The 27,473-nt window shown below is 31.9% G+C and overlaps 1 protein-coding gene across 1 annotated transcript in view; it reads left to right on the forward strand.

Moving 5' to 3' along the window:
- LOC126748383 (serine-rich adhesin for platelets) overlaps positions 1–27,473 on the forward strand; it is a 143,084-nt gene that overhangs the window by 74,493 nt on the left and 41,118 nt on the right. The window contains exons 2-3 of the mRNA XM_050457588.1: positions 18,598–18,744; positions 20,094–20,208. Of these exons, the coding sequence (XP_050313545.1) occupies positions 18,598–18,744; positions 20,094–20,208 (262 nt within the window). The remainder of the gene's footprint in view (positions 1–18,597; positions 18,745–20,093; positions 20,209–27,473) is intronic.

The raw sequence follows: 27,473 nt of genomic DNA on the forward strand, positions 1-27,473 counted from the left end.
TACAATCTGATTGTCGAAATGAAAAATAGTCTAATTAGAACTAAAAGAAATTTCTTTTAATAGAATATTTAGGTAAATATATAATTTAATATTGTAGTAATAAAAAGACCAATATTTAATGAGAGAAAAGCTAACTGTGACAATCGGTTATCACAACAAAATACTTACGCTGGGCATTATCTTATATATCACGGGCGATAACCAAGATTATTATTAACAAAAACGTTTGCTGCATTTTTTAGTAAAATTATAATTTTATATTTTTAAGTATATTAGTTGTTCAATACCTTAAAAAAGTAGTACATCACTGTCCATATTTCGTGCAAATTCGTACAGTATATAGGTTGGTGGACATTTTTAACTAGTTAAATAAAACTTCATGTATCATTTTATGTTTACTTATACAAGATCGTTATGCTTATTGATAATTTTCTTTTCCTATTCGCGATATCTTTGAATAAGAACTTTACATTTAACAATCAGTTCTATGGTTGGAACCTATGGTGTGACACTCTAATTACGAGACAGTTTGACCACTAACCAAAACTCTTTATTTTACTTTCGATACGTGTTTCGTTAACGATGTTTGAATGTTTGGGAGAAGATTAAAACTAAACTAAAACTACTTACAAGTGGTTTTATATAGTAAAGATGTAACTAATAGAGCGGAAAATGCAGTAAAGCAGGGCCGAACAAATCTGAAATATTAAGTAAACTAACAAGACTGTTCGATCCTTGCCAACAACAGAATGTAAATCAAATTAAAAATAATAATAATATTAAATAGAGGGTTTTTTGACATGGAATCAAACCCTGGGGCGTATATCCAATACCAATTTTAAACGTTTTTTCCCTTGACGATGGACATCACTGGTTAGTCGTAATTTATCAGGTTAAAATACTACATTTTAGAGTGATAGAGAAGTTTATGTTTCGCAGATGAGTAGTAAATAACGATGAAATCCTCAAATAATAAGATGTCGACTGATTCCTGAAAGTGATTTAAATATATATTTGTCATTTTTTTAGACCTTGAATGCTATGAATATAGTTTTGTTCTCGGAGATACTTTGTGCTAAGAGCAATTGTGGTTTAATTTATTTTCTAAACATCTTTAATGGTAAATATTTTATATCTTTTTGTAAGCTAATACATATCTGAGTAGCAATGTATTTCAAGGAACGTTGAAATGCTGAAGTTCTGAGTGGGACAACAAAGTCATTGTTATTCCTACATCATATACCAAGTATTTCTGCTTTATAGAAAAAATTTCCTTTTAGTTTGGTGAGCTTCTTAAACTATAAATATCAAATTTTTATTTCTTTTCTTTTGAGGTTCAAATGAATGAGAATTATAAAAGATAGTACCCAAATTGGAATACGAGCATTACAAACATAAGTCAGCAGACCTCACTTTGCTGTGTTACTGCACGTTGCATTAATAATTTTTGAGCGTTATTTTCGTGTTTTTTTACGAGGCAATTCGGCAGTACAATGTAGAGATTTGTTATCAGTGACATTTGAGAATAGACCGATTCCTTGTGCAAAAACGGTTTTAAATGTGGTTACAAATTTTGAGACATCTTTTTGTCTTCAAGATTGTAAAAAATGCCACACAAAACGTCAAGAACCACCTGTTGAAGTGGTCCAGGATATAGAACGGCGGGAAGAAATGGTTTGCAGTACCCAAGAACTTGATTCGACACGGTCCACTAGAAGTGTTGGAGAGGAACTGGGAATGAGCAATAAAACTGTTGCTCGTATCTGGAAAAAATATGGGTACAAATGTTTCAAGTATTCAAAAACTCAGGAAATATTACCTGAAGACCAGTGGCGAAGAATGGAATTTTGTGAAACCATGATGGAAAAGGCAAATGAAAATGAATATTTTTTAAAAAATATTTTGTTTTCTGATGAATCTTCTTTTCCCTTATATGGAAAACACAATCCTTCCATTGTTCGTTATTGGTCTCAGGAAAACGAGCACAGAAGTTTTCAGTTTCGTACCCAGTATCCTCAGAAATTGAATGCTTGGGTTTTGGTATCTTGGGCGACAATGTTTTTGGGCCATTTTTTATTGATGGCACTTTAAACGCCCAAAAGTACCTTGAGTTGCTGCAAAACCAAGTTTTTCCTGCCATTCAAATCCTACCTGATGTAGACCTGGGATCGGTTTATTTTCAGCAAGATGGCTGTCCTGCTCATAACGCGGCTAGGGTAAAAGAATTTTTAACAAATACTTTTCCGAACCGTCTTATTAGTGGGACTGGCGATATTAAATGGCCTCCTAGATCTCTAGATTTGTCTCCAAATGACTTTTATCTGTGGGGTTACCTTAAGCAGACCATTTACAAGCATGAATTTAGTAGGAATTTAGTAGGCGGTTTATTTGAGCCTTTTATTTAAAAAATGATATGTTGTTAAGTTTGTTTATTAGAGTCTTATTTCTGATTTTTTATTATATTTTTATCAGAGTTGATATTTTATTTTTTATTAGAATAACGCTTTAATTTTCATTATGTGAAACACAGCATATTAAACACTTTAAGATTACAATTCTATGCGGGTTTTACACATTGTCATGTCTGTAAAACCCGCATTAGAATAAATATTTTAAAAATGCCTGGATTTTCCCGTAATATATTGGGACATTTTGTCGCCAAACGACGCAACTCTCACGAAAGTCAGATGTTTACTAATCGGGCCGGCCGGGGCGGTGCTCGTACACGCGCGACGTTGCAAAATTTCGCCTCTATGCGGTTTCCTATAAGTAACGAACGAAAACACGATCTGTATAATAATAATTTTAGTTTTTTTTTGTATGTAATTTAATGCTCCGCTTCCTGGTCGCACGGAAAATGTTTTTACACTTGCTTTTTTGAACACCGTTGCACTTCTTGATTTTTTTTCTAAATATTTTAGTTAAAGGTTTATACATCCTTATAAGAAAAGTGTTGCAAAAGTCCAAAAAATATACATTTTTCAACTAAATATTGGCATACTTCCAAACAGTTGAAACCATAATAGTAGGCGTCCCATCATTTACACATCAAAATGATCTAAGAACAAAAGTATTAAATGACAATGGATTCCAGAATTGGATCCCGATACTCATTTGCTGTTCAAAATTTTTTCAATGGGAACCAGATTAGTCCAAAAACCTATCGAAGGTGTTCGCCACACCCTCAGCCTTCTTGATCAGGACGTAAAACAAATCTTGATTCATCGGTGAAAAGACTGTATGTCTATTCACGCTCTTGCCAATTCTGATGTTCTTTGGCCTATCCTAATCTCCTTGCGTGACTTCCACGAGATAGTATTAAAGCTCTAACAGGACGTCTGGTATAAAGATTGTTTTCATGTAACCTTTTCTTTATTGTTTGAGCACTGACACTAACGCCATAAACATTTTGAAGCTTACTAGCTACGTTTACAACTCGCGGATTTATTAGGTCCATGGATCAAATGATGAGACTATTTTTATTTAGTACAGCCTTGTTTACAAAGATTGATTTTGAGGGTAAAATTAGTGCAGGATTATCTCTAGGATCAAAATTATAGTATAGACGAAGTATTATTGGACATAACCTCTAATTCTTTAAAATTGTTATTGTTGTTTAAAAATAATAAAAATAAACTAATAATTTTTTTTCAAGGCTTAAGCTTGTCCTTTATCTTCTTTATTTTTGTGCAGAAAAATGAAAAACTCATAAGCTAACATATTTGGGAATTTACATCGAAAAAATTGTTCTCATGACGTCATTTGATCCAAGTATGAAATATTTGGTACACGCGGTGTAAACACAGCTATTGTTAAAAAAACGTGTGCCAAACCTTCAAGTGCATTTTTAATTGAAGCGACGTGGCGGCCTCTACAGATCTTTTAAGTACTCTATTTTTAACGTATAGTTTTAGCATTAATGTTTTCGGCGAATATTTTATTTTATTTTATTAAGAAAAATAATAATAATAATAAAATGTCTTTATTCAGCAAACGTTACAATAATGCCTATTTGCTAACAAAGGCAAATATTAGCTACAAGCTACTCTTAATTGATGCATTTTTAAATAGCGGGGCCACTAGTTTTAATTTTACTTAAAATTATCTCTTATTTTAAAAAAATAGAGAAAAACTATCTAACTATATAAGTGTGACATAAAATGTATTAAGCAGAAAAATGGGTTAAGTTAATTCTGCCAGATATAGTATTTAGTTTGCTAGGTTCCGCTTTCCGGGCTTGCGGAAATTGCATTTTAGAGGTTACATGTAAAAATTCCTTTCAAATAAATCTTGACATCACTCAAAGCGGTTTAAACAATAATTGTACACTTCAGGTAGACACACAAATAGGCATCCAACAAACGTTTTTCTATAAGATGGTAAACAAAAAAATATCAAGAAAAGTTACATTTGCGAAAAAAACGCGTCTGAACCCTTTTAAGTGGACCTTAAAACACAAAACTGTAATTTTCTTCGCCCTTGAATATATCATTGGCGTTTTAAGATTGTCTTTACGATACCCGCCACAATAATGTAGAATATAAAATTATACAAATCATTTCCTCCGTATCCCTCAGCGCTATCTCGTATCGGTTTCCCGAAAGGATTGGTGAGGAGTTAAGGGCTTTAGTCATGGTTAAAATTTTAATTGAATGTTTTTATGTCATTAATCGGGAATATATAATGATGTGAAACATCTGCGTATTGCCGTAAGGCAGAATATTTTACTTATTAATATTTCAGGTATGTATATTGAAAAGTATACGTACCTGATCGTCATCAAAATGTTTTTTAAATGGAAACCACTATTTTTTAATGCAGAATCAGAAAGAACGCATTTTTTACAAAGGATATGGTACAAATGAATAGTAGTAGTAGTAGCAGTAGTAGTAAGGGTGGGGGAGCTAGAGCTCGGCAAATAGGCCTGAGCAGTCCCTTTTCGCCAACCTCAGAATCACCCACCCCTACGCCTCCACTCTCAATGCGCGGTCTTTACTGAGTCGGCCCGACAAATAAATAATAGTTACATAAGCAATTTTGAACGAAAAATGATAATAAAATGTAAAATTAAAGAAATACCTATCAAAATTAAATGTTCCTAAAATAAAACTGATTAGAAGATTAAAAGTAAACTTTATTTTAGATTAGAAGACATAAGTTTAAAGCTAACAAAATTAAATTTTAAAAACTCTACCACTTTTATAGATAATTTTTAGACCTACGTCTTTAAAAACCCTAACAATGCCGTTTGTTAAGACACGATCATACCACATGATAAAATTAAAATAAATTTAAAATGCAAAAAAGTAACATGTTTTAAATACTTTGTAGGAGAACATTAAAACTTAGTAAAACCAGTGAGTAACAATCGAAAATTCGATGCATATAAAAGTTTAGCAATATAAAAAAATCAAAAAACTATTCTTAATAGGGATGAAGATCCAATCCCTTATACTATTACTCACTTGTATAGCTTACTTAGAATTAAACTTTGTTCAGTCATGCTTCATTGGATTTTCCGCTCTATTAATTACATCTTTAGTCTATAAGGCCACTTGTAAATAGTTTTAATCTTCTGCCGAGGATGCTTACATCGTTAGCCAATCACACGTCGACAGTAAAATAAAGAGTTTTAGTAAGTGGTAAAACTGTTTTGTAAAAATTTTTTTTTATGACTTAATAAACGTTACCATCTAATATATCAAATATTATTATTATCAGCAACCTTTGAAAATGTCTATTTGTCTTCTACAGACCTACGCGCTTCCCTTTACTCTCTTTAAAAATACAATACACTCAGCCTCTTAGAAGATTTAAGCTTCAATTTGATCTGTCAACGATAGGGAGATAGTGTTTTATTGTGTTTGATTATTCTACCTACCTCGCACTGCAAAGCCCATTTGTGTTTACCCTCGTCGTAATTTAATAAGATCGCAATAACGAAAATTTAGGGCCATTTGCTTAGCTTAATATTAGCTTGTTTCTGATCCAATATTGCACATGTAATTCATCGGAGAAATTAAATTGCTATTTGATTAATACTTACATAAGTATGTAGGTTAGTATAAAGCATCAAAAAATATAACAGAAACAGAGCCATAAGGAAAGTACTGGTGACTTTGATTTACATATATAACAGTCGTATAACTAATTCCCCTTAATAACTTATTCCACACTTAATTTTATCTTAAAAAATCCAACACAGATGTGAATTCTAAAAAACTGGAATCCTTTACATAAAACTGAAAACACATTGTTACACACGTATCTCGCAGCCGATATTTCCCACTTGGTATTCGAAGCCGGGATAACATTACCATCAGTAGTAATTTAGAAAGCAGACCCCTAACTTTAGGGTTTGAAATAAACTGAAGGGGAGGCGCAATATTATATGCAAACCGCTTGTGTACCCGACAATGAATACTTGTTTAATATAACGGAAGAGAAATCTTTATCATGGCACAAGTCTTAATCAAGGAAATGTATGAAAATGATACTTCTCATCTTAATATTTATACTCTTTAATGGTCTGAACAAAGAGAACGCAAGTTTAAATATATGTTACTTTTTATTGTATGAGCTTTTATAGTGCTGTTGTTGTTTTCAATTCCACAGAGTACGTAGCATTAAAATAACGAATAGCGATGACTTAAAACATTAACTTTTGAGAGCACATTTTAGCAATACCTTTGGATTATTCCTTCCTTATTTTGTCAGTAGAAATTACATGATCTCTATGAAATTAAATGTTAGTGTGACTCTAACCGACTGACATGAGATCCTGGTAAAACTACGATTCGGATTTCAAATGTATTTATTGAGGCATTCTTTTCTTTCCACTTTGGTTAGAAATAACATGCTCCCCTATAATATATAATTTCCAAGTATCAGATGTTAAATTATAGTAACATTATAATAACTTATTATTTATCAGTCCTTACCTAATTATCTTATGCGGGAAAAGCAAACCGCCATGGCGACGTGACGACGTAATGTGTACGATTTTGATGACCTCTGCGCATGACTTTAAGATGCGACGCAGACAATCAAACACAGCAAAATTCAAAAAACTAACATTAGGCTTTAACACAGTCTCTTTTTTTGAAATGCTAAGACTTGCAACACGTAACAAAATTCTTTATTTTAAAGTAACCAAATAATATAATTAAGAACGTCTCTAAGCAATAAAATTTTTAAAACACTGATCGTCCTTCATTTTTTAATTGGCATTAAAAGTAGTTGACGAATCGCCTTTTTGTAAGCTCGATTTTAAGTTTTGATACTAATTACTCGAATAGTGCCATCTTGACCAGGATGAACTGCAATAAGACGATACATGGACCATACCATCAGCGGCATTCTATCCTTCTTTAACAAAACTAATTGTCCAATGCCGATTTGCTTCTAGTTGTTTTGATTGTACCACTACTTGTTCTCATGCAACTAGTGATTAAGGTACTGCTTGGTCCAACTAGCCAAAAATGTCTCATTTGTCAGATCAATATGAAACATTTTGTAATATTGACAAGTATTTGGTCAAAGCTTTCAGACAGACAGATCGAAGGAGAAAGGAGTAAGAATCCTTGAATTTAGGATAATCTCAACCTTATACGTAAGAGTATGAAGTTCATTCATCATTGACAACTTATTTGTTTATCGGTCCTCAACCTGAATATCTTGTACCGCAGAGACAAACCGCCAAGGCTAAGTGTCGACGTAATGTGTCCGATTTTGATGACTTGTCCACAGCGCTAAAATGCGACGTTGCTATGCAGCCGATAAAATAAGCCAAAATACAAATACTAAAACTTAGCTTTAACAGTAATCTACAGAATATTTAACAGTGCTACCTCATTTAAATTTTTCAGTGTTAGCAAATTCCTCGGACTAATTATCGAAAATAAACTCAAGTTTTTTTCATCTCTCTCAACATTTTGTCTGTCGCTAATAAACTGCCTTCTGGTTGCTATGCTGAAAGACTACTTTGAGAAAGAACTTGGTCTTCTAATGGGCAAATCTGGTTACTTGTATTATAGTTAGAGTCACATTTACGCGATGAGATTACATTCTGGGGCACTGCAAGCTAACTTCTTGTTTATATCATCTAAAAAAGTTAAAATCCTTAGTTAATATTATAACCTCAGATATCCCAATAGAGCCTTGGTATTCTTTGTTCTCGAATACCTCCATTAGCTCTAACCAAAAATTCTTTGTTGGAGTAAAAATGTGTTAAAATCTTCCCTTAAACATACGCAAATATAAGTAGCATTTAAAAAAATACTTTTATATGACCTAATGCTTTATAAAGTACTTTATTTATTGTATTTTATGCAACCCTCTTTGTTAATGGCATTAGTTTTTAAAATAAAGAAGCTTATTTTGACTTTGATAAAAAGTAATCTCAGATACTTAAACCTAGCACACGCAAATACTGGACACTCCCCGATGACGTGGTCTGCAGTTATTTCCTCCTCCCAACACCAGCGTCACTCCAGGATATGGGCAATAGTGGTGAGGAGGTTTTTTTTCTTATGAAATACACTGACACAAAAGGGCAAATCCTAAGTTTTGCAGGTTCTAATATTCGGAAAAGACATGCTTTTGGAATTAATTCGATAGACTTTCCCTTCTCCATAAAAAGAAGTTCCGATATAGCGACGTCCTAGGCGTCTGCAGATGCACCGATATTCATGAGCCGTATCTGCCTATCGAGTAAATCTTTCCTGTATAGCTCTAGGTAGAATGATGTGGGCCAGCTCGGAAGAGCATTTACCGTGAGGTGAAAGAAAAGGACCCATCCCTAGCCACATTTTGCATCTTTTTAAGTGCAGTAGTTGTCTGGGAGACAGGCAGAGATCCATTTATGTATGCCTGCCTCATGCCAGATTTTCCGTCTGTCTCCGGAGGGTAACTCTATCAAGCAGACTCTTTATTGATACGGCAACTACACATTTCGCTGTACGGATTATAGGTTTAATATCTACCCAGTATTTTGTGCATTTCAGTTTAATAAGAGAGGCCGCTACCTCATTAGCAGCACTGCCTAACTGACCAAGCACCAGCTCTTTATGCCTAGAAGGCATAAAGAAGTTGGAATAGACTGCTGGACTGCTGGACCTAGTGTATATGAAATTTTATTATTTTATAAAAAATGTATACAAGAACCTTCTTTTAATTCCGTGTTAGCTTTCACATTAAACCACCTTCGTATGATGTCGCCCTATTACACAAAATACTTTTTATCATACAAAAAGTAAACCTATAGACTGACTGAACTTGGTTTTCCTAATATCCTCATTTTTCTTACCATTTACATAAATTGTGGCTCCACAATTTTCACTGACTACCGAGATTTATTAAAATGGTCTATGCAAAACTTTCTTCTGAATAGAATGTAAATGAGCGTATTAAAGTAGATTTTCAATTTTTTCCTGAAAACAACATTTGAAGACGATAAATAGCTCCTTTTTTCTTTTTACTTGTACCTTTCTGTTTTATTGAAATAAATCAATAATCTTAATGGCGTAACGTTTTTTCTCTACAGTTTGTGACCCAATATTTTCGATATTGCGGAGGGTTGTTGGGTGGGGTCAGAAATAAAACAGAAACCTGTTTACTTAACTGTCGACGTTTCGACTTATTAAGTCATCCTCAGGATGGGCGTGGCTTTACGCCGCCATTTTGAAGCTTTGCAAAATGAGCTAGGGATTAAAAAGTATTATTTAGGTTGATAATGATGTATGTGTCAAATTTCAAATTTTTATATAAACGCATTCAAATGATAAGAGAGGGGACAATTAAGAGCCGCACTGTATATAAAGTCTAAATATTGGTCTTATGCAACTGCTTATCGATAACTATAGAAAGAAGTCTTAAATATTGATGCTTGCAAATTAGTGTCATGCAACTAGCAATAGGCATTTTTTTTTAATAACTCAGTTTTAATATTACGTAGCTTAAATGGATATTAGCTGATATTCAAAAACTTTCGCTGACGCTTTGAAAAGTAAATAACGATGTTCTTTTATATTTTGTACCGTTTTATTATTATCTAGTAATCAATTGAAGAGAGAATATCCCACCTTCCTACGCATTTTTCAATGACCTTTTCAATAATATGTGCCATATTTTCTGTTTGTAATCCATGATGTATATTAATATTAGCACATAAAATATTGTGGAAACGGCCACAGTTTTAAGGATATTTCTTTTATTAATCAATAAACCTTTTGTAAATTTTGTATAATTCTATTATAGAGAGGCTCACTTTAGGCCCCAATTTAGGTTATTTCATTGTACCTGGTAGTTAGGTTGTCTAGATTTTATGAACTTGCTTGGTTTAACTGTCAGTGGTCTAGATTAGTAGAAAACATTTTCCACGCAATTCCTTTGTTCCAAGGGTGTTAAAAACTATATTTTCTGACACCTTATTGAGTTTGGTTATTGATCTTGACAACAATTCAACGCTTCAGGAAGAGAGATTTGTAGTCTAATGTTGTGCATTAAAAGAGTACGTTCATGACATATAAGGGTTTGTTCCTTTCAGCATTATTACAGTATCATCGGTCTAACAGACCACTAGATCAGAGCCCATCATTTCTATCACATTGTGTAGATGTAGTAAAATGTAGATTGTAAACAATTGTGGTGCAAGCCCGGTGTCCTGAGGCAAACCATACTCCACTGGGCAAGATACTGTTACAGTATTGGTATAACCAATTCTAACTCGTTGGATTGAATTTTCTAAATAGAAAATTTAGATACACCAATTTTATAAAGTTCATCCAGTAAAGTAAGATGCGTCACAGTATCAAAGGCCTTAAATTAAGAAAAAATGCAGGCATCTATAATCTCGGTCCAGGAATGTCCATATGTGTTCCGGGATCCTATATATCTTTAATTCCAGTTTAAAGGAAAAAGACTAATCTTAGTTTCATAGCCTTTTCAAATATTTTACCAATATTAGTTGTTAGAAAATTTGGAAAAATGTTATCAGCCTCTATACTAAAAGTATTTTTTAAAGAGGCAATCCTATTTATGAATTCGTTTTCAATTATAGGGTGTAAGATTATAGTGGGCCTACAAAAGAGCTTTGAGGTTCTTTGGAAAAAGTTTTAAACATTCTTTATTTCGGTTTTTTATTTTATTTCCTAGAGTATTAATAATACTCAGCAATAAACAGCTTAGAAGCGTGGTGATGAGAGAAACACGTGTCGACATCATTAAGCGTGTCGATATTTCATAAGTTGTCATATATTCGCTATGGACTGACCGCATACAACGTTGGCCAATAAGACTAGATCTTTCTGAAATTCTCCAATATTATTCGAACAGAAGTCTAAAAAATCGATCTTTTTTCGACTTACAATATAAATTTGTATATATAACTTATATGTGAATTTAATTACTGAAAACATAATGAAGACCCCATGACAATCTCTTTAATAAACTTTTAAGAATTAAATAATTATAGTCGTATTAAAATATTATAGTATATGAATCTCTACTTAAGATTAAAAAAAATTATAATTTAAAATAAATATAAAATGTTAAAAAAATGATTAAAATCGCAGTTTAATAATTTTTGTCGTGTTTAATATCTAAGCTTTTCAAAAAAAAAAACAGTCTGTCAAGTCTACCAGGATCCAAACGGTTTTGCTCATTACTCGCTATATTCCCAGTATTTGAAAACAGACGGTCACAAGGTACAGATGATTCCCCAACGCATATATACTTCATAGATGTTGAACAAATACCTTGCTGCTTGCGATAAATAGTGTTCATTCATCATAGTGTTCAATTCATCATTCAGACCCTGACTTTCCGGAGTAAGTGTATTACACAAAGAGAGCTGCTTTTTTAGAAGTAACTTATAGAAACTCCAAATTCCTTTTTCTGTTTCTTCATTTTCCTCACTTTTATATTGAGGAAGTTGTCAATGTGATTGAATATCTAAAATTAAAGTCTATCGCCCAGGAACAGGCTATTTTATTAGTAAAATGATTTTCTTTAACTAGGATCCAAAATTGCTGCCCCTGCTAATACACGCACTTTAAAATGTCTTTTTTAAGCCTCCAGTAATCAAAGTTTTTGTTTTAGCACCAATTAGTTGAAGTATTAATCGCATTATATGTTTGAGGCAGACAAATTGGAGCAGACAAGTGTTATGATTTTGCTGGTAGTAATCTCCTGATATTTCTTTAGTAATATTTTCTAACGGCCTCAATATATTCATGAGTTCTTTTATATATTCCAGTTTTCTTGCAGTAAGTCAGTGCTTTTGGATACTTTAATAATATTGGGGCAATTATTTTAGAAAATTTAACAAATCGTTGTTCAGTTGTTTATAAACTAAGTTGCTTACAAGTTGATTATAAACGGAATTTCAAAAAGTGTCAAAACCGAAGTGTCAAAGGCTTTGTTTTGTGTTGCTTCCTTTAAAGAGTCAACAGAATTTGTATTGTGCTCAAAATAAGTACTAATTTCTTTCATATTTGTTAACAAATGTTTATCTTTTTCCAATCCACCCCTATTGTCAAATGGTTTTGCTGCCACTAGATTTAAGCTATGAGCAAAACATGACATATGTTTACTTTTGTCACAAAAATTCGAAACAGCTTTAACAATATTTGCGCCTTTATGCGTGATATTCTATTACTTTATTACTCGTTATATGTCGTTTTTATGCTATATTCTTAATTAGATAAACTAAATTTAAAAATTTAATTTAACTAAATTTAACGGTTTAATTTTTAAAATTAAACCGTAATAACCCTAATATTACTAATGCAAAAATTGCTCATACAAACGTTAGATCTTTAATTCCTAAATTTCAGCTTATCAAAGACTATATCCTACTAAATAAGTTTGACATTTTTGCCGTCACAGAATCTTGGCTCTCGGGCTTTATTGATGATGAGATGTTACAAATTGAAGGTTTTCGCTTGGTTAGGCGCTACCGTACCATAGGTAGAGGAGGCGGAATTGTAGTCTATGTGAGAGATACCATAAAATATTCTATTTTAAATGATTTTGACTGCAATTTTTCTCAGCAAATATGGATACAGTTTAAAACTAAGGGTGTTCTAAGCACCATAGGTGTTTTTTATAGGCCCCCGGGTCTTACTAATATAAATGATTTTATGACTGAGTTTGAAACTAACATTTGTAGATATCTTTTGTCATGTGACAATCTCCTCTGTCTTGGCGATTTTAATATAAACGTAAATAACTTGGAATCTATCCATACGCAAAGGTTTCTTTCTCTACTTCAGGTATACAGCTTAAGTCAAATTATCAATGAGTTCACTCGGCCTGGCTTAGCTGGAAATGGCTCCCTCTTAGATTTGATTATATGCTCAAACTTAAATTTTGTACAGAATAGTAGTATTGATTCAAATTTTCAGGTATCAGATCATTTTGTCGCTTTATGTAAAGTACTTCTTATGATTTTCAAACCTCCACCCTTCCTATTAACTTACAGGGATTTTAAACATTTTATACATGATAATTTTTACAAAGATTTATTAAATTCTCGATTAGATGACATATTTTATATGGAAGATGTTAATGCTAAAGTTGATAGGTTTAATGATTGTATACTTAATCTTTTTAATATACATGCGCCATTTAAAACGGCCAGAATTACTAAAGGAAGGAGTCCTTGGATCACAGATAATATCAAACATCTTATTTATCTTAGAAATGGGGCCTTGTCCAAGTACAAAAGACAAAAAACTGAATTAAATTGGGAACACTGTCGCCAACTTCGGAACCAAGTGACAGCGGCTCTTGAAATAGAGAAGAAGTGCTATCTCAATAACACCTTACAAAAGGGTGACTCCAAAAATAACTGGAAGGTACTGCGTCAGCTGAACATACATTGCAGGCCTCAAAACACCATTCCTGACCACTTGGGTGACCCTGAAATCATAAATACTTTTTTTATAAATGCTGCATCTTCCAACGCGCCTAATCCAGAAACGTTGTCTTATTATCTACTGAATGTTAAGGAAGGGGTAGGAAACTTCGAGTTTCAGCTAGCAACGCTTGAAGAAATTAAATCTACTTTATTCTCAATGAAATCTGAGGCCATTGGACAGATGGTATAGGCTTGTCGATGCTGCTCCACTGCTGTCCATATATTCTTCCATTTCTAGTGCATCTTGTTAATTGTTGTATTGAATCTTCAACTTTTCCCGATTCTTAGAAGTCCTCATACCTTATCCCTATTCCAAAAGTCCCTTCTCCAACTGAATTATCCGACCTTAGGCCTATTAGCATTCTCCCTGTCATCTCAAAAGTTTTAGAGAGGGTATTGGAAAGCCAAATCAGAACATACGTAAACAGATTTGATATCTTGCCGGTTATTCAGTCCGAGTTTCGAAAAGACTTCAGCTGCTCTACTGCTCTTCTAAAAGTAACTGACGATATTATACAGTCAGCTGATTGTAATGAGTTAACAATCTTGACTCTACTTGATTACTCCAAGGCCTTTGATAAGTTTAATCACCTACTATTACTGGCTATACTAAAATTCTTAGGTTTTGTGGAGAGTGCTCGCTCTCTAGTTCGGCAATATTTGACCGGTCGAACTCAGATAGTGAAGCTCAATGGGAAGCAATCCTCGGCTATGGATCTCTCTTGCGGAGTACCACAAGGGTCTATTCTTGGTCCTCTATTCTTTACCCTGTATACGTCTCAATTGTGTAAGAGTCTCAAATATTCAAAAGTCCATCTATATGCCGACGATACACAGGTTTATTTCTCTTTTCCTCCTAACAAAACCTTAGAAGCTAATGATAAGGTATCTTACGACCTTAACATGCTAGCAAAGGCATCGGAAAATCATTGTCTGAGTTTAAACCCAAGTAAATGTAAGGTTCTTCTTTTTGGTAGGTTGCATTCCAGAGACACATATGAGAAATTTGTTCAGATTAAATTGAGTGGTCAACTAATAAATTGTAGTAATGTGGCTAGGAATCTAGGAGTTTTATTAGATGTTAAGTTGAGGTTCACTGAGCACATTGATCAATGTATTAAAAAAGCTTTTATTAACCCTAAGCTATTTTATAGTCAGAGGCAGCTCCTTAATAAGGAACTAAAAAAAGTTTTATGTGACAGTCTTGTACTGTCCCATTTCACTTACTGTGATGTTTTGTATTGCCCCTGCCTTTTGATAAGTGATATAAAAAGAATGCAGTACATTCAAAATTGTTGTGTAAGGCTAATTAATGGAATGAGAAAATTTGATAGAGGTGTGAGTAGTGAGTTACGCTTGATGAGATGGCTAAATATGAGTGAAAGGAGGTTACTACATAGTCTTGTTCTCTTTAATAAAATTGTCTTTAAAAAATGTCCTAATTACCTTTATCAGAAAATTAAGTTTAGATATGACGCTCATGTTTTGGACTTAAGAAATCAGCATTTTATTACACCTCCTCTTCATAAAACTGTTTTATTTGAGAGGAGCTTTAGTTACTGTATTCATCTGCAATATAATAAAATTCCTCCTGAGTTAAAATATATTTCACCTTCTATATTTAGACGAAAGATAAGCAGTTATATTACTGATCTCTGTTAGCCTAGAGTGTTGTTAAATATCTATTCTTTAACTTATTGTAAATTTCATAAGTCTGTCTGGCTATCAAACGTTGTAATGTTAATCGGTTGTGCATATAGGCAGTTAGAACTTAATATTTTGTAACTATGCAATTATTTAAGATACATTTTGAAATTCTTTGTAATATCTAATCTCAAGCTGATTTGTATGGTTAAGCTAGGAAGTAAGCTTCAACTTCGCCAATTAGAATTTACCGGTTGTAAATTTTAATAAAGACATTATTATTATTATTATTATTAAATAATCAGCATTATTTAGTTTCAGCATTCTGTAAGAGCAGCTAAGCCCATGTAGCTTTGGCAGCCAAATATCTGTGTAAGGTTTAACTTCTATCTTTTACTAGTATTTTTTCTTTAACCTGTCTTAAAAGAATACAATATTTTGTACGCGTTTCAACTTTAGGATAATGAATTTAAAGATTCTAGTTTCATGTTTTTTTACCTCCAAATGCTGAAATTTTTATATTCGTGACGCAAGAACTCCATGTTTGTTGTTTAGATGTTGATGCAGAAGCAGTTGAATGAGTTGAGGCTATACTACCAATATCTGAATAATAAATATTTCGGGATTTCAAAACTTTATCGAAAATCGAATAGAGTTATTTGATTTTTATTAAGCATCACTTTTTATTGTTTGATATTCAATGAGTAGAAAAGTGAAAAAAAATATTGAGATAAAAAGAATACAGGTTTTACCAACGTGATCACTTCCATCAATATTTTGAGCATTACTAATATCAGTATTTACAGTATCTTACACATAATGACTTAAAAAAATTAGAGCATTAATTTGAATGGAGTTGAAATAAATTGAAATAGTATAAATGTTTCATCAAATAAATATTGCAGTGGTTGTTAATAAAAAATAAACAAATAAAAAAATACTTGATCTCAAAATAGATAATATTTCAGTCGGCAACAACAGTTGATTACTTACTTTTATTAGGTATTAGTCTGTGTCTGTATAAAGCATTGTGAGATTTAAATGTATTTTGATATTTACCGAACATCATAAAAGTCAGTCTTAAAAACATTTAAATACATATGATGTAGCATACGAGGGTTGCGAAATATTTCTGACAAAAATAATGCAATATTTTTTTTAGGTGAATTTTATTAATGTTAAGCCAAAAATGATATTCTTGTAATCACATACAAAAATATTGATTTACACAATATTTTTATATCAAGAAAACCCAAATAAAAACAAAAACTGTATGGCCTCTGCTTAAGAAAAGAAAAGTTGTTTCGAAAAACATTTAACAAAGAAAAAGTTTACCGAACAATATGGTATATCCCACAGAAAAAGTTTTCCTTTACGTCTTTTCATATTAAAACCGACCCTCCAATTTTGTATACGTATGTCGGAATGACTTTCCCTTTCTTTTGATTTCTGAAGATAAATGTTTGTGTCGTATTATAGAGAAAATCAAATCAAACACCACAATGATTTAAAAATGAGGGAAAGTTTGATGAATAATATACGAGCTTTTTTTATTGCGTGAATATATGATTAAATTTTTGAACGTATATAAGAGTATTTTACGCGATACTTCTTGGGCTTATTTAATTTCCTATATCTTTAAATTGATTTTCCTTGGCGTGTAACCGATATTTCCTAATTTCTGTAGTAGACGGGTAAGGCTAGCAATGGCGCCTCAAAAAGCTCCAAGATTCGACTAACAATCTTATTCAAGCAATATTGACTTGAATTTTATAATCATGAGTCCTCATTCGGTAAATAAAGAAGTAAGCTGTAATCCTAATAACATCTGAAGAACCTAAGTCATGGGAATTTGTAAATCATTTGTGTTTATCAAGGCTACTTAAGTACACACAATTGGAATACTTCTAGATTGCGAGTACTTCTTACGGTTTAGTTCAATAAGTCATGGAATTACACTGCATCATGCACTACACTACAGGTAGTCCATAATGAACTGCGATAATTGAATTTGGAGGTTAAAGCATTTAATTTGAAAATCTTTTCACTAATAGAGTATTGCCGCTTCTTAAAAAACCGCAACATCTGTTATCTTAATTAGTAAACCCAATGTATTTTTTTCCATCCTATACGAATTGGAGTTTCTCATACTATACTACAATTCGCCTTAAAAAACTAAAATAAGCATACCGCTTACATATCTAATAGATTCGTGAATTTTAAAGGGGGTATTTCAGGACTTTTGAAAATATCCAATATTATTCTAGTTTATAAAACGCGATCCTTTGCTTTAAAGTTTTTGAACTACGGCAGATATTTACCTATTTTGCAAGAAATAAGTTGCTTACCATTAAGCAATTTGGGTTCAGACAAAATATGTAAACGATGTCGGGAATTGTGTGTGTCATGATGGAGCGTATTTAATGATGGCTAAAACCTAGGTATAATTCTGTGTAATCTCTCAAATGCCCTCATTATATACCCTATGACGTATTACGTCTAAAACTGTTAATTATTTTTTTTTTTATAAACCTAAAACTTATTTGAAGCTATCTGTCCCAAAACAGATGGCGGACCTTCTCGGGTGGCAAATTATCAACTGCATGGAGTGTCGAATATAGAGCCTCCCAGGGTCCACCATTGGCTCATACCTGTTCCTAACCTATATAAATGACATTAAAATATTGGTCACTAAAGAGACCGTCATCTTTGCCGACGACACAGCTACTCTTTCAAAAAATGAGATTCCTTCTCGTAAATAAAATGGATCGTGCCTTTGATCAATGCAAACTTGGTTTAACAATAATAAGCTGTCTTTAAATGTAAACAAAACCAAGAAAATAAAATCTATATTGTTGTGAAGAATTTATAATTATTCATATATGATATCGGGAAAATGATAGGAAAATTATATTTACTCTAGGATGATAGGTCCTGAATAAAATACAGACGAACCTAATGCTCGATCAATTAATCTTATAGTTTTAACATTGCCTCTTTTATATAATTAAAAAACCTTATTTTTGTTTCAGATATCTTTATGTGAGGATTACAGCTTACCTGCCGACCATCTTGCAGAACTAGCAAAAAGAAGACCAAATAGTATTGCTGTAACTAACAACTGTTTTCTCTCTCAAAATTTCTCTGATCTTATTCTATCCAGTCCTGAGGTTGAACATGTGAGTAGAAAATTGATACAAAATATTTATTACATACATCAAAATAAATTTAACATTTGGAAAATATTGATATTAAATACATTTTAATTCGTTTTGGAAATACTGCTGAATAATAAGTTACTGCTGAATAAAAACTCTTCAATGGGACTAGATTAGTTCAAAAACTTATCGAAACTCTACCCCAACCATCAAAGTTTCGCCTTGGAAATTGTCAACTTCTTGAATGGTTTGCAAGCAAGACGCGTTGCTAGATGTTCGTTACACCCTTCTTGAATCTTATTGCGCGATTTCTGTGGAATTGTATCGGAACTCTAACGAGATTGTTTTCATGTAACCTATTCCTTATTTGAGCAGTGACACTAACGCCATGAACATTTTGAAGTTCACTTCTTAACTCGTTGGCAGTAATACTAGAGTTTCGTAATACGTGAAGGCGAAACCTATTATATTTATATTCTATTGCTTGTTGAACTATTATATTTTTCTCTTATATCACCAGTTTCTTCAAATCTATGTTACAACCTTCCTATAGTACAGCTTCTGTGATGTCGCAGATATTCATACCAACCAATATCATACCAACAGCTCGTAACTGTGTGTAACTTTTACGATGAAGATGTTGTCTTAGCATATTAACTATATTACACACACAACAAATCATCACTAAACTGACAGCAAATATTGTACTGAATATATTTTTCAGTTTACCAAATACGCTTTGAAGAATTTAACTATTTATTTCGTCAACAAGAATAACTTAATATGATAAGGTATATTTAAAGGAATGTCCACCAGCAAATAAACACAATTTATATTGGAAACAAATTGTTTCATCTAAAAGTAAAACGGCGTTTTACCCTTGTCCCCTAGACTAGCGGCCATGAAGTCTATTCGAGTAATTAAATGAGTATATATATTAAGTTTGATTTTTAAAAGGTTGAATGAAAAGATCATACCTAAACTGTTTCTTCTTGTCTGAAAAGATAAAACGTTAAATCTATTTAACATCAATGCAACTTTTCCCATATCTCGATGCATTCCCTTAAAAAATTTTGAAAAGAAGGCGAGAGCAGTGAGCCCTTTAAAGTACACCAGAGGTTAACACTAATACTGTCAATAAAACTTCCCACTTTAACCCTTTAAAGTCTATCAGATTAAAAAAACCTTTGCAACTTTGTGTTTCATTAAAATACTGTAAAGGACATCTTTAAAAATATTTTTTTGGTAGCTAGTATTATATTAAATATTATAAATTCGTGTGAAGAAAATTTCGAAAGGGCGGAAATACCCTAAAAAAACGATTCTTGAGTTTTAATGTGCATTAATAATTTTTATTTATTGTTTTTTAGGTCGTAGTCCTAGACATATATTCAACTCCAAGAGATTCTCATCAAAAGCTTGCAAATCAAGAGGAAAAATATTTTACAAGTCCCGATAAAGAATATTCACAGCCATATACCACAGGTAAGTACAAATCTTAAATCAATTATTATAATTGTTATTATTATCGCACTCACCCCTGGGAAAGGGGGATCATTCTCTTATCTCAGATATCAGTTCTGATGGTTCTTTCCATGTTATCGGACTCTGTGTTTTACCTTTATTTACAAATAATACACTAAACTAAACATAAATGTTTCTTAAACTAGTTGACGTTATGTGTGTTTCCAATTAACTCTCTGACGATTCGAGATGTGGATAATAGCTTCTGAATTAGCTCAAAGATGCCTTTCTTAAGGTTAAGCAGTTTCATATTTTCGATCAGGCTATTTGGTATTACTCCTGTTGTTGACAGAATAATTAGGACTGTCCGCACTTCTCTCATTTCTGATTGTCTTCTTATCTTATGTTGTAGATCCTTGTACTTAACAATCTTTTTATTATGTTTCGCTCTTAGGTTGTTAATATTAGAAATAGCTATATCATAGCTATATCATAAGGGTTGTCTTCCTAGAAATTTTATCGATTAGTCGTAGGTCAGGCCTATTGTTACTTACTTGATGGTCCGTAAGTACAGTACGTTTAGTTATTATATTGCGTACTGTTTAAATGTAAGACCTTTTTTTTTTCATTAGGAGTTTCCTTTATTTTTCGTAACTTATTTTTATTACAATAACTTAATATATAACTTATCTAATAATAAATCTAAATATAAACAGCTCTACTAATGATTTTTGCATTGATTTGTAGCTATTTTCATTTAATTGGAGTCGCTTAATTTTCTCGATCAAATTTCCCGAAGTAACTCTTCTTTTCGGTTCATTTCGCTATTAACTTATTACTGTTGTTCGGGATAACAATATCAATGAGAGCTGTTTTCATAGAAACTTAATAAATTAGAATTAAGTCAGGTCTATTATTACTTACCCGCAGATCTGTAAATACTATCCGGTTTTAGTTCAATTTGTGATCGTCATTTTCAAGTATCGGCCCCGAGACATACTTGTAATATGGTACCTTATCTGTTTGTAGAACGTTTAGTTTTCCTGCTATATCTTGTACCTGTATCTTTTGAACTGTATTGCTTGGTTCACTATAATAAATATTCAAATAGTTTGTAGCCGATTAAGCAATAGAGCAAACTATCCCAAGATTCGTTGGGATCAACTGATTTTGCATAGCCGCTACCAGCGGGAAAAAGCTATCAGGAGGTCAACCAGTATTTTGACATTGCGGTGTCGACGTACTCCTGTCGGATGTCGTAAACCTGGACCTCCCGAAGTTTAAGTCGTGTTCAGTCGTCCGGTTCTCATAGTGCTCGCTGTGTTTCGAATGTCTCAGGCTTCCTAAAAAGAACTCGCAAGTTTTTGCTGATGTAGTTGTTTGTCGATATCTGCCATTCCTCTTCCTCTACACAATTCGCAATAATGTGGGTTACTCATCATTGAGACACTTCGCGAATGATTTTTTTTTATCTATGGTAATATTTGTTTTATTTCTAAATGTTTTTGGATTTCTTTAGTTTCGAAGATCTTGTTGGTTGCAACTTACCTCCAACTATGTTTAACGTACGGTATTTATCCAATTCAAAGGTCATTCCTATGACGCCAGAAAACTCTTCAACTATTTTTAGCAATTGGTTTCCGGCAGTCGTTAAAAACGTAAGATCATTCATATAAAGTTGATGATTAAGCCTATCTTTACCTGGTTGAAAATAATCGGCTTGTGATTACGGATTCATAGTGAGGAAAAACTAGCATGTGTTTAGGAATTTCTCCTGAAATATAACTCTGCGTATTGGGAATCCGCTTGTTTGAATGCTGCTTTCAGTGGGGAGCTCGTGGTTGCGGTAATCTAATATGCATAGTTTAAGTACCTAAGTACCTCCTTAATCAGTGACACCGCATCAATACTCTAGATGATGGGAAACTCTCGTTCAAGTTATCAAAATATATATTCCTAATACGAAATTTTTTCTCACTTTTGACTCACACACTCAGGAGTGCATATTTTGGATACTGCCACTTCGTAATGGTCTACTGTTTGTTTAATTTGCCGTATGTTCAAAATATTTGCCTTATAATGTAGTTGCATAAGAGTAATTGCTAATCTGGACTATAGAGAATTTAATAGTTTACATTTTAAAAAACTGAACAACTTTTACTCCGCCATGTGCATATATTCTCCTATGCCTCCTCTTGTAAGGGCGAATCTTAAAAAAAATTAAAAGTAATAATAATAATAATAATAATAATATTAATAAAATAGTACTTTTATTATTTCATAAAAATAATGCAATATTACAATAGTAATAATAATAATAGAGTGTATATAAAAAAACACAAAATTCCATGAAATAAAAGGCAGTTTCAGTTTTCATTCTTTACACAAAGAAACAGCTGTTAAAGTCTTGAATTCACAAAACTATAAATAATGGTATATATTGCCCCTACTGATTAAATGTTGGGACAAAAAAAGGCTATAGAATATTTGGTTATATTTTACAGAAATTAGTATTGTATAATTTTAAAGAATAAATACTATTAATATAAATTAATACCTAGTAAGGACTAAAAAAAACTATAAAGAAAATTATAATCATAAATCTAAACTACTTTTTAGGGACCAGAAAGAAGGTTTTGTTTTATATAGTTTTAAAACACTAGTAAAATCATTTATTTTAAATCTGTTTGTGGTTGAAGTGATCAAATATGAATAGGACTTAAAAAGTTGTTCTTATGATTTGGCAGTGTTAAAATATATTGTTGAATATTTAGATTATGAACATCTGTGCAAAATCTAATCTTATTATACAAGTAGGGCGGACTTTTAAATGTTATAATTTTATAAAATAAACATAAAGAGTACAAAAAGCATTTTTTAACCATGCTGAGTCACCCCAATTTTTTTAGTTTGTTTAGATTTTTTAGTTAACAGAAAGACTGCGTCTTCGTCGTAATCCATATACAGGAAAAAACAGTCTTATTTTAACTTTAACAATACGCTCTTAAGATATTTCAATTTTGTAACACCCTGTAGAAGACGTAAGCAAGATTTTTGCATTTTTTCAATACGGTTTATATCAACAACATCCAAAAATGGACCATAGACCAAATCCGCAAAATTAAAATTGATAGTATTAGAGATTCACACAATAAGGCTTTAGTCTTAGAAGTCAGTGGATGACGGAGACTCTTATGTTCCTTAAATTTAAGTCGGTTTAATTCCACGCGGCATCCTTGAAAAATGTATAATCATTCCCTAATTTAATGCTAAGTCTATCCAAAAGAATTGTGCTATAATTTGCAGGATAATATACGCCACCCTTTGGCTGGGATTTATTTAATGTAAATGATCATTTGACGCAGTAAATAATATGTATATTTGCGTTACATCAGCGTATTGATAATACTGACTGTATTGCAGTGATCTTAAGATATTTAAGCTGAAAATACTATAAAACAAAGGTCCCAATATCGAATCCTGAGAAATGCCGTTACTCGCTCTATATCAGTTAATTATAAAGAAACAAGATTATAAGAGGTTTCCTCAAAACAAACGTATTTTAAAATCGCGAGTAGCAACTTTAAACGCTTTAGTATAATCTAAGTGAACCGAAGCAGTTGCTTGGTTTTGATCATGAGCAGTGACTATATCATCTTTTATGTCACAAAGAGCAGTATTGCAGCTAAATCTCGATCTAAAGCCAGATTGTTTCTCCGGGAGAATTCTATTTCTATTTAAAAATAAATTAAGTTAAAATTTTATTATTTTTTTTAATCCTTTGAGAGTACTTGCATGAATTAAAATTGAAATGAATAATAACACAAATAATAATATTATTTTTTCTGAACTTATGTTTTAAGTGGTCAATTATCACTTGCAGTTTAATTAATTTCGATTCAGACTCATTAATCTGAATGAACATAATTTTGAACTGCCAATTCTTTCTTCGTTTCTAGCCTTTGTTTTAAATTTGTACTTCTTTTAAGATCTTTTGCAGTGTTGGTATATGCATTCAAAGCTAATAATACTGACTCAGATCGGTTAATTTTCTGGTCTCAAAACTGATATTGTGAGGTTATTTATCTTAACTTGGTGTATCAATTATTATCTAGACCCCCGAGATTTAGGGTATTGGTAGATATAGTATCAATCAAAACATACCTACCGACTATATACAGAGTGTTTTCAAAGTTGAGTCATTTATTTTAACATCTTGTAGAACTCGTCAAAAGAAGTTAATATACCAAAAATTGCCTATATAAAAGTTGTATAATAAGAGAGTTACTTCACATTATTGAAAATTATTTTTAAAAATTCTTTATTAATCGAATATTTAATTTAAACGGTTACCGTTTTTACAAAAATTGTTTAAAATTGTCTTCAGTTCGAATAATACACTATCTTGCAGGGCGAATCCACGACTCTTTACAAGCTTCGAAAATAAAGTCCTAGTGCCCACAAAAAAAAACAAGAATTGTCAATATAGTCTTATAGTTCTTCGGAGTATTTACTACTCCATCATAAAACACCAACTCTTTAGTACGACGTTAAGTCTGGGGAGCGAGGAGGTTCGTTGCACCCTATTCATCTATTCATTCGGAAACTCAATATTTAGATGTTCATGAACCTTTCGTCTAAAATGTGGGGGAGGCCCAACATGTAGGAATCACGTATTCTGTCTCTCGTTTAAAGGCACATCTATTAATAATTGGGGCAGATTATACTTTACTATGGGAAACTTTAACTTAAGCCGCTATGGCTCATTGTTGAATTGTCTTCGACTATTTCTAAAATATAATTCCTCAATTTGTAACATAATTTGTAATTTGTAGCAGGTTAAGCACCTCTTGGAGCGTGGCCTCTTTATTGTTCTTTTAAATACCCTGTGTCACAAAGTCTAATAACTAAATTTACAATCATACGTGGGGCCGGATTATTTCTTATTCTTAAAGAAAATTTTTTCATATACAATCTGCATGCTGCAGCTCCATTTTGTTGGCACTCTCTATAGGTCAGTAGGATGTCCACTAGTTCATTGTTTTCGTAAACATGGTCTATTTTTCCGTACAAAATAATTAGAAAAATGAAATACGCATTATTAAAAGACTGACTGATTCGTTCTGAAAAGCATACAATTACACAAATTTTGATATAGGGTAAGAGCAGTAAACAAAAAAAGGTTAAAATTTACACGGCATTCGCCGAAAATATCAAACAATTTGTTTATTAATATTCTTATTTTTTCAAATTTTTAATGTTTTACTATCTTTTTTATTATACAGTGTTTTATAGGTGATTTTTGGTATATCAACTTCTTTTATTCTATATGATATATTCTACTTAATAATTTTAGCTGTAGGATCTTAGAATAGAGTTTTCAGTAGTTTATCTTATTTGAACCCCAACTTAGGTGATTTTATTGCAAATCCTCGTAGTCGGAAACCCTCGGCCGTATTTTATGTACTTGCTTGCTTTGAATTAATGTCTTTAGACTATAAGTTCTCATTTTCCCGGCGTTTCTAAATACTTCTTCGGTCTTTAAAAGATATCAAGTTTTGTGACATTTTAATCAGCTTTGTTCTTTATCCTGAAAACAATTCAAAGCTAGACAATCAACTCGAGTAAGGTGAAATTACAGAGCAGAGATAGGCAGAACAGAAATTATAATAAGTAGTATGTTTCTGACAGCAGAGTTGATTTAGTTTCGTACATGAGTACATATATATGTATATATATATATATATATATATATATATATATACATATATATATATATATATACACTTCTTTCTATCAAGTCGAGATCCGATCATATCGTGGACTACCTGAGATCCACCTGAAGCCCTTAATATATGGAAGCAATAATTTGTTAATATATTTAACAAAGTGGTTCAATTAATGGGATCATGAGAGGGGTAGATTTTTTCAACCCCTTTATATATACCATGTATTTATATCAACCCGAGATCCACTAAATATATGGTGAAACTCGAGATCCGACCTTGTATATCATTAAAGTCACCGCATAACGCGAGATCCAACGATGTTGCCAGATCAAATATTGCCATTTTGTAAAACAAAATTAGGTTTTGTTAATCTTTTATGTTTACCTATAAACTATTTCTGTATTAATACAAATGGAAATATAGAAGAACGTAGAGTAACAACGAAAAACTAAGAAGTAATCAAAGAGGTCTATACTATGACGATAATGTAGCTGACGATAATTAAGTAATTTAAACAGAAAATAGGACTATATTTTAAAAATCTTCCGCTAATATTTTATATTTCATTACGGCTATATGTATTAGATAGGTGTGCCACAATATTAAGGGAAGAGGTCGGATCCCATAAAAGTCTATGTGTTCGGATTGATGATTTTTTTTTCTTAATGAAGGCAAACTAAACAAACTACTAATTTCTTTTTTTTAAATTAGTTAAATATATTAATCTCTTAAATCTGTGATATTTTGGTTATTGGTACATTTCTTTCATAGAATATTAGGTTTAATTCTTTATGGTAATTAAGGATTACCGTGAAAATAAGGAATATGGATATATTGGCTTAAATATGAAGTAAATTTATATGGCGATTCATTTATTGACGTAGCTTGATTTTTCATTGTATTTATTACTCGTAAATTGACTTCTTTAGAATTTTCTTCTGGTAATAAGTTATTTGCAAGATTTTAGATTAATTTTTTTTTAAATTATATTCTAAAAATAATATTTTTCTCACAAAAAAATTGATCAATCAGAATAAAAGATATCGAATCATGAGTACTCTTGTTTTAGAAAAGTTATATATTGGAATTTACGTACTGGAAGTTTAAATATTTTAATTATTGCTGAAATTAGTTATTAAATGTTTTAATAATTACATGTGTAAAATATAAAAATATCTATTAATTTTAAAGTAATAGAAAAAAAAGGAATTGTCACAATCGTTTGAAATGTTTGCATTTTAAGTAATGGCCGGGATTCAGGGCGATCAATGTTCTACTCTAACAATACTTTTTTACACGTTTTCAAATTATCGAATTAAAATTGGTCTTTTATTATCCCACCGTCTTCGAGACAATATGTACTTTTCTGATTAATTCATAACATTATAATAATAGGCGTTAATAACTAATAGGCGTTATTCAGCATTTAAGTCAATTGAAGAAGTATTTTGTCACGATTTTGATGACGTCACAGAATGCGATTTGAGATTATCGACTTAGGTGTATTTTCAGTCCGGTCGAGTGGAGATTATTAAACGGCATAAGATTTTGGGGTTT

Source organism: Anthonomus grandis, chromosome 22 (genome assembly GCF_022605725.1).
Source record: "Anthonomus grandis grandis chromosome 22, icAntGran1.3, whole genome shotgun sequence".
Classification (NCBI taxonomy): Eukaryota; Metazoa; Arthropoda; class Insecta; order Coleoptera; family Curculionidae; genus Anthonomus; species Anthonomus grandis.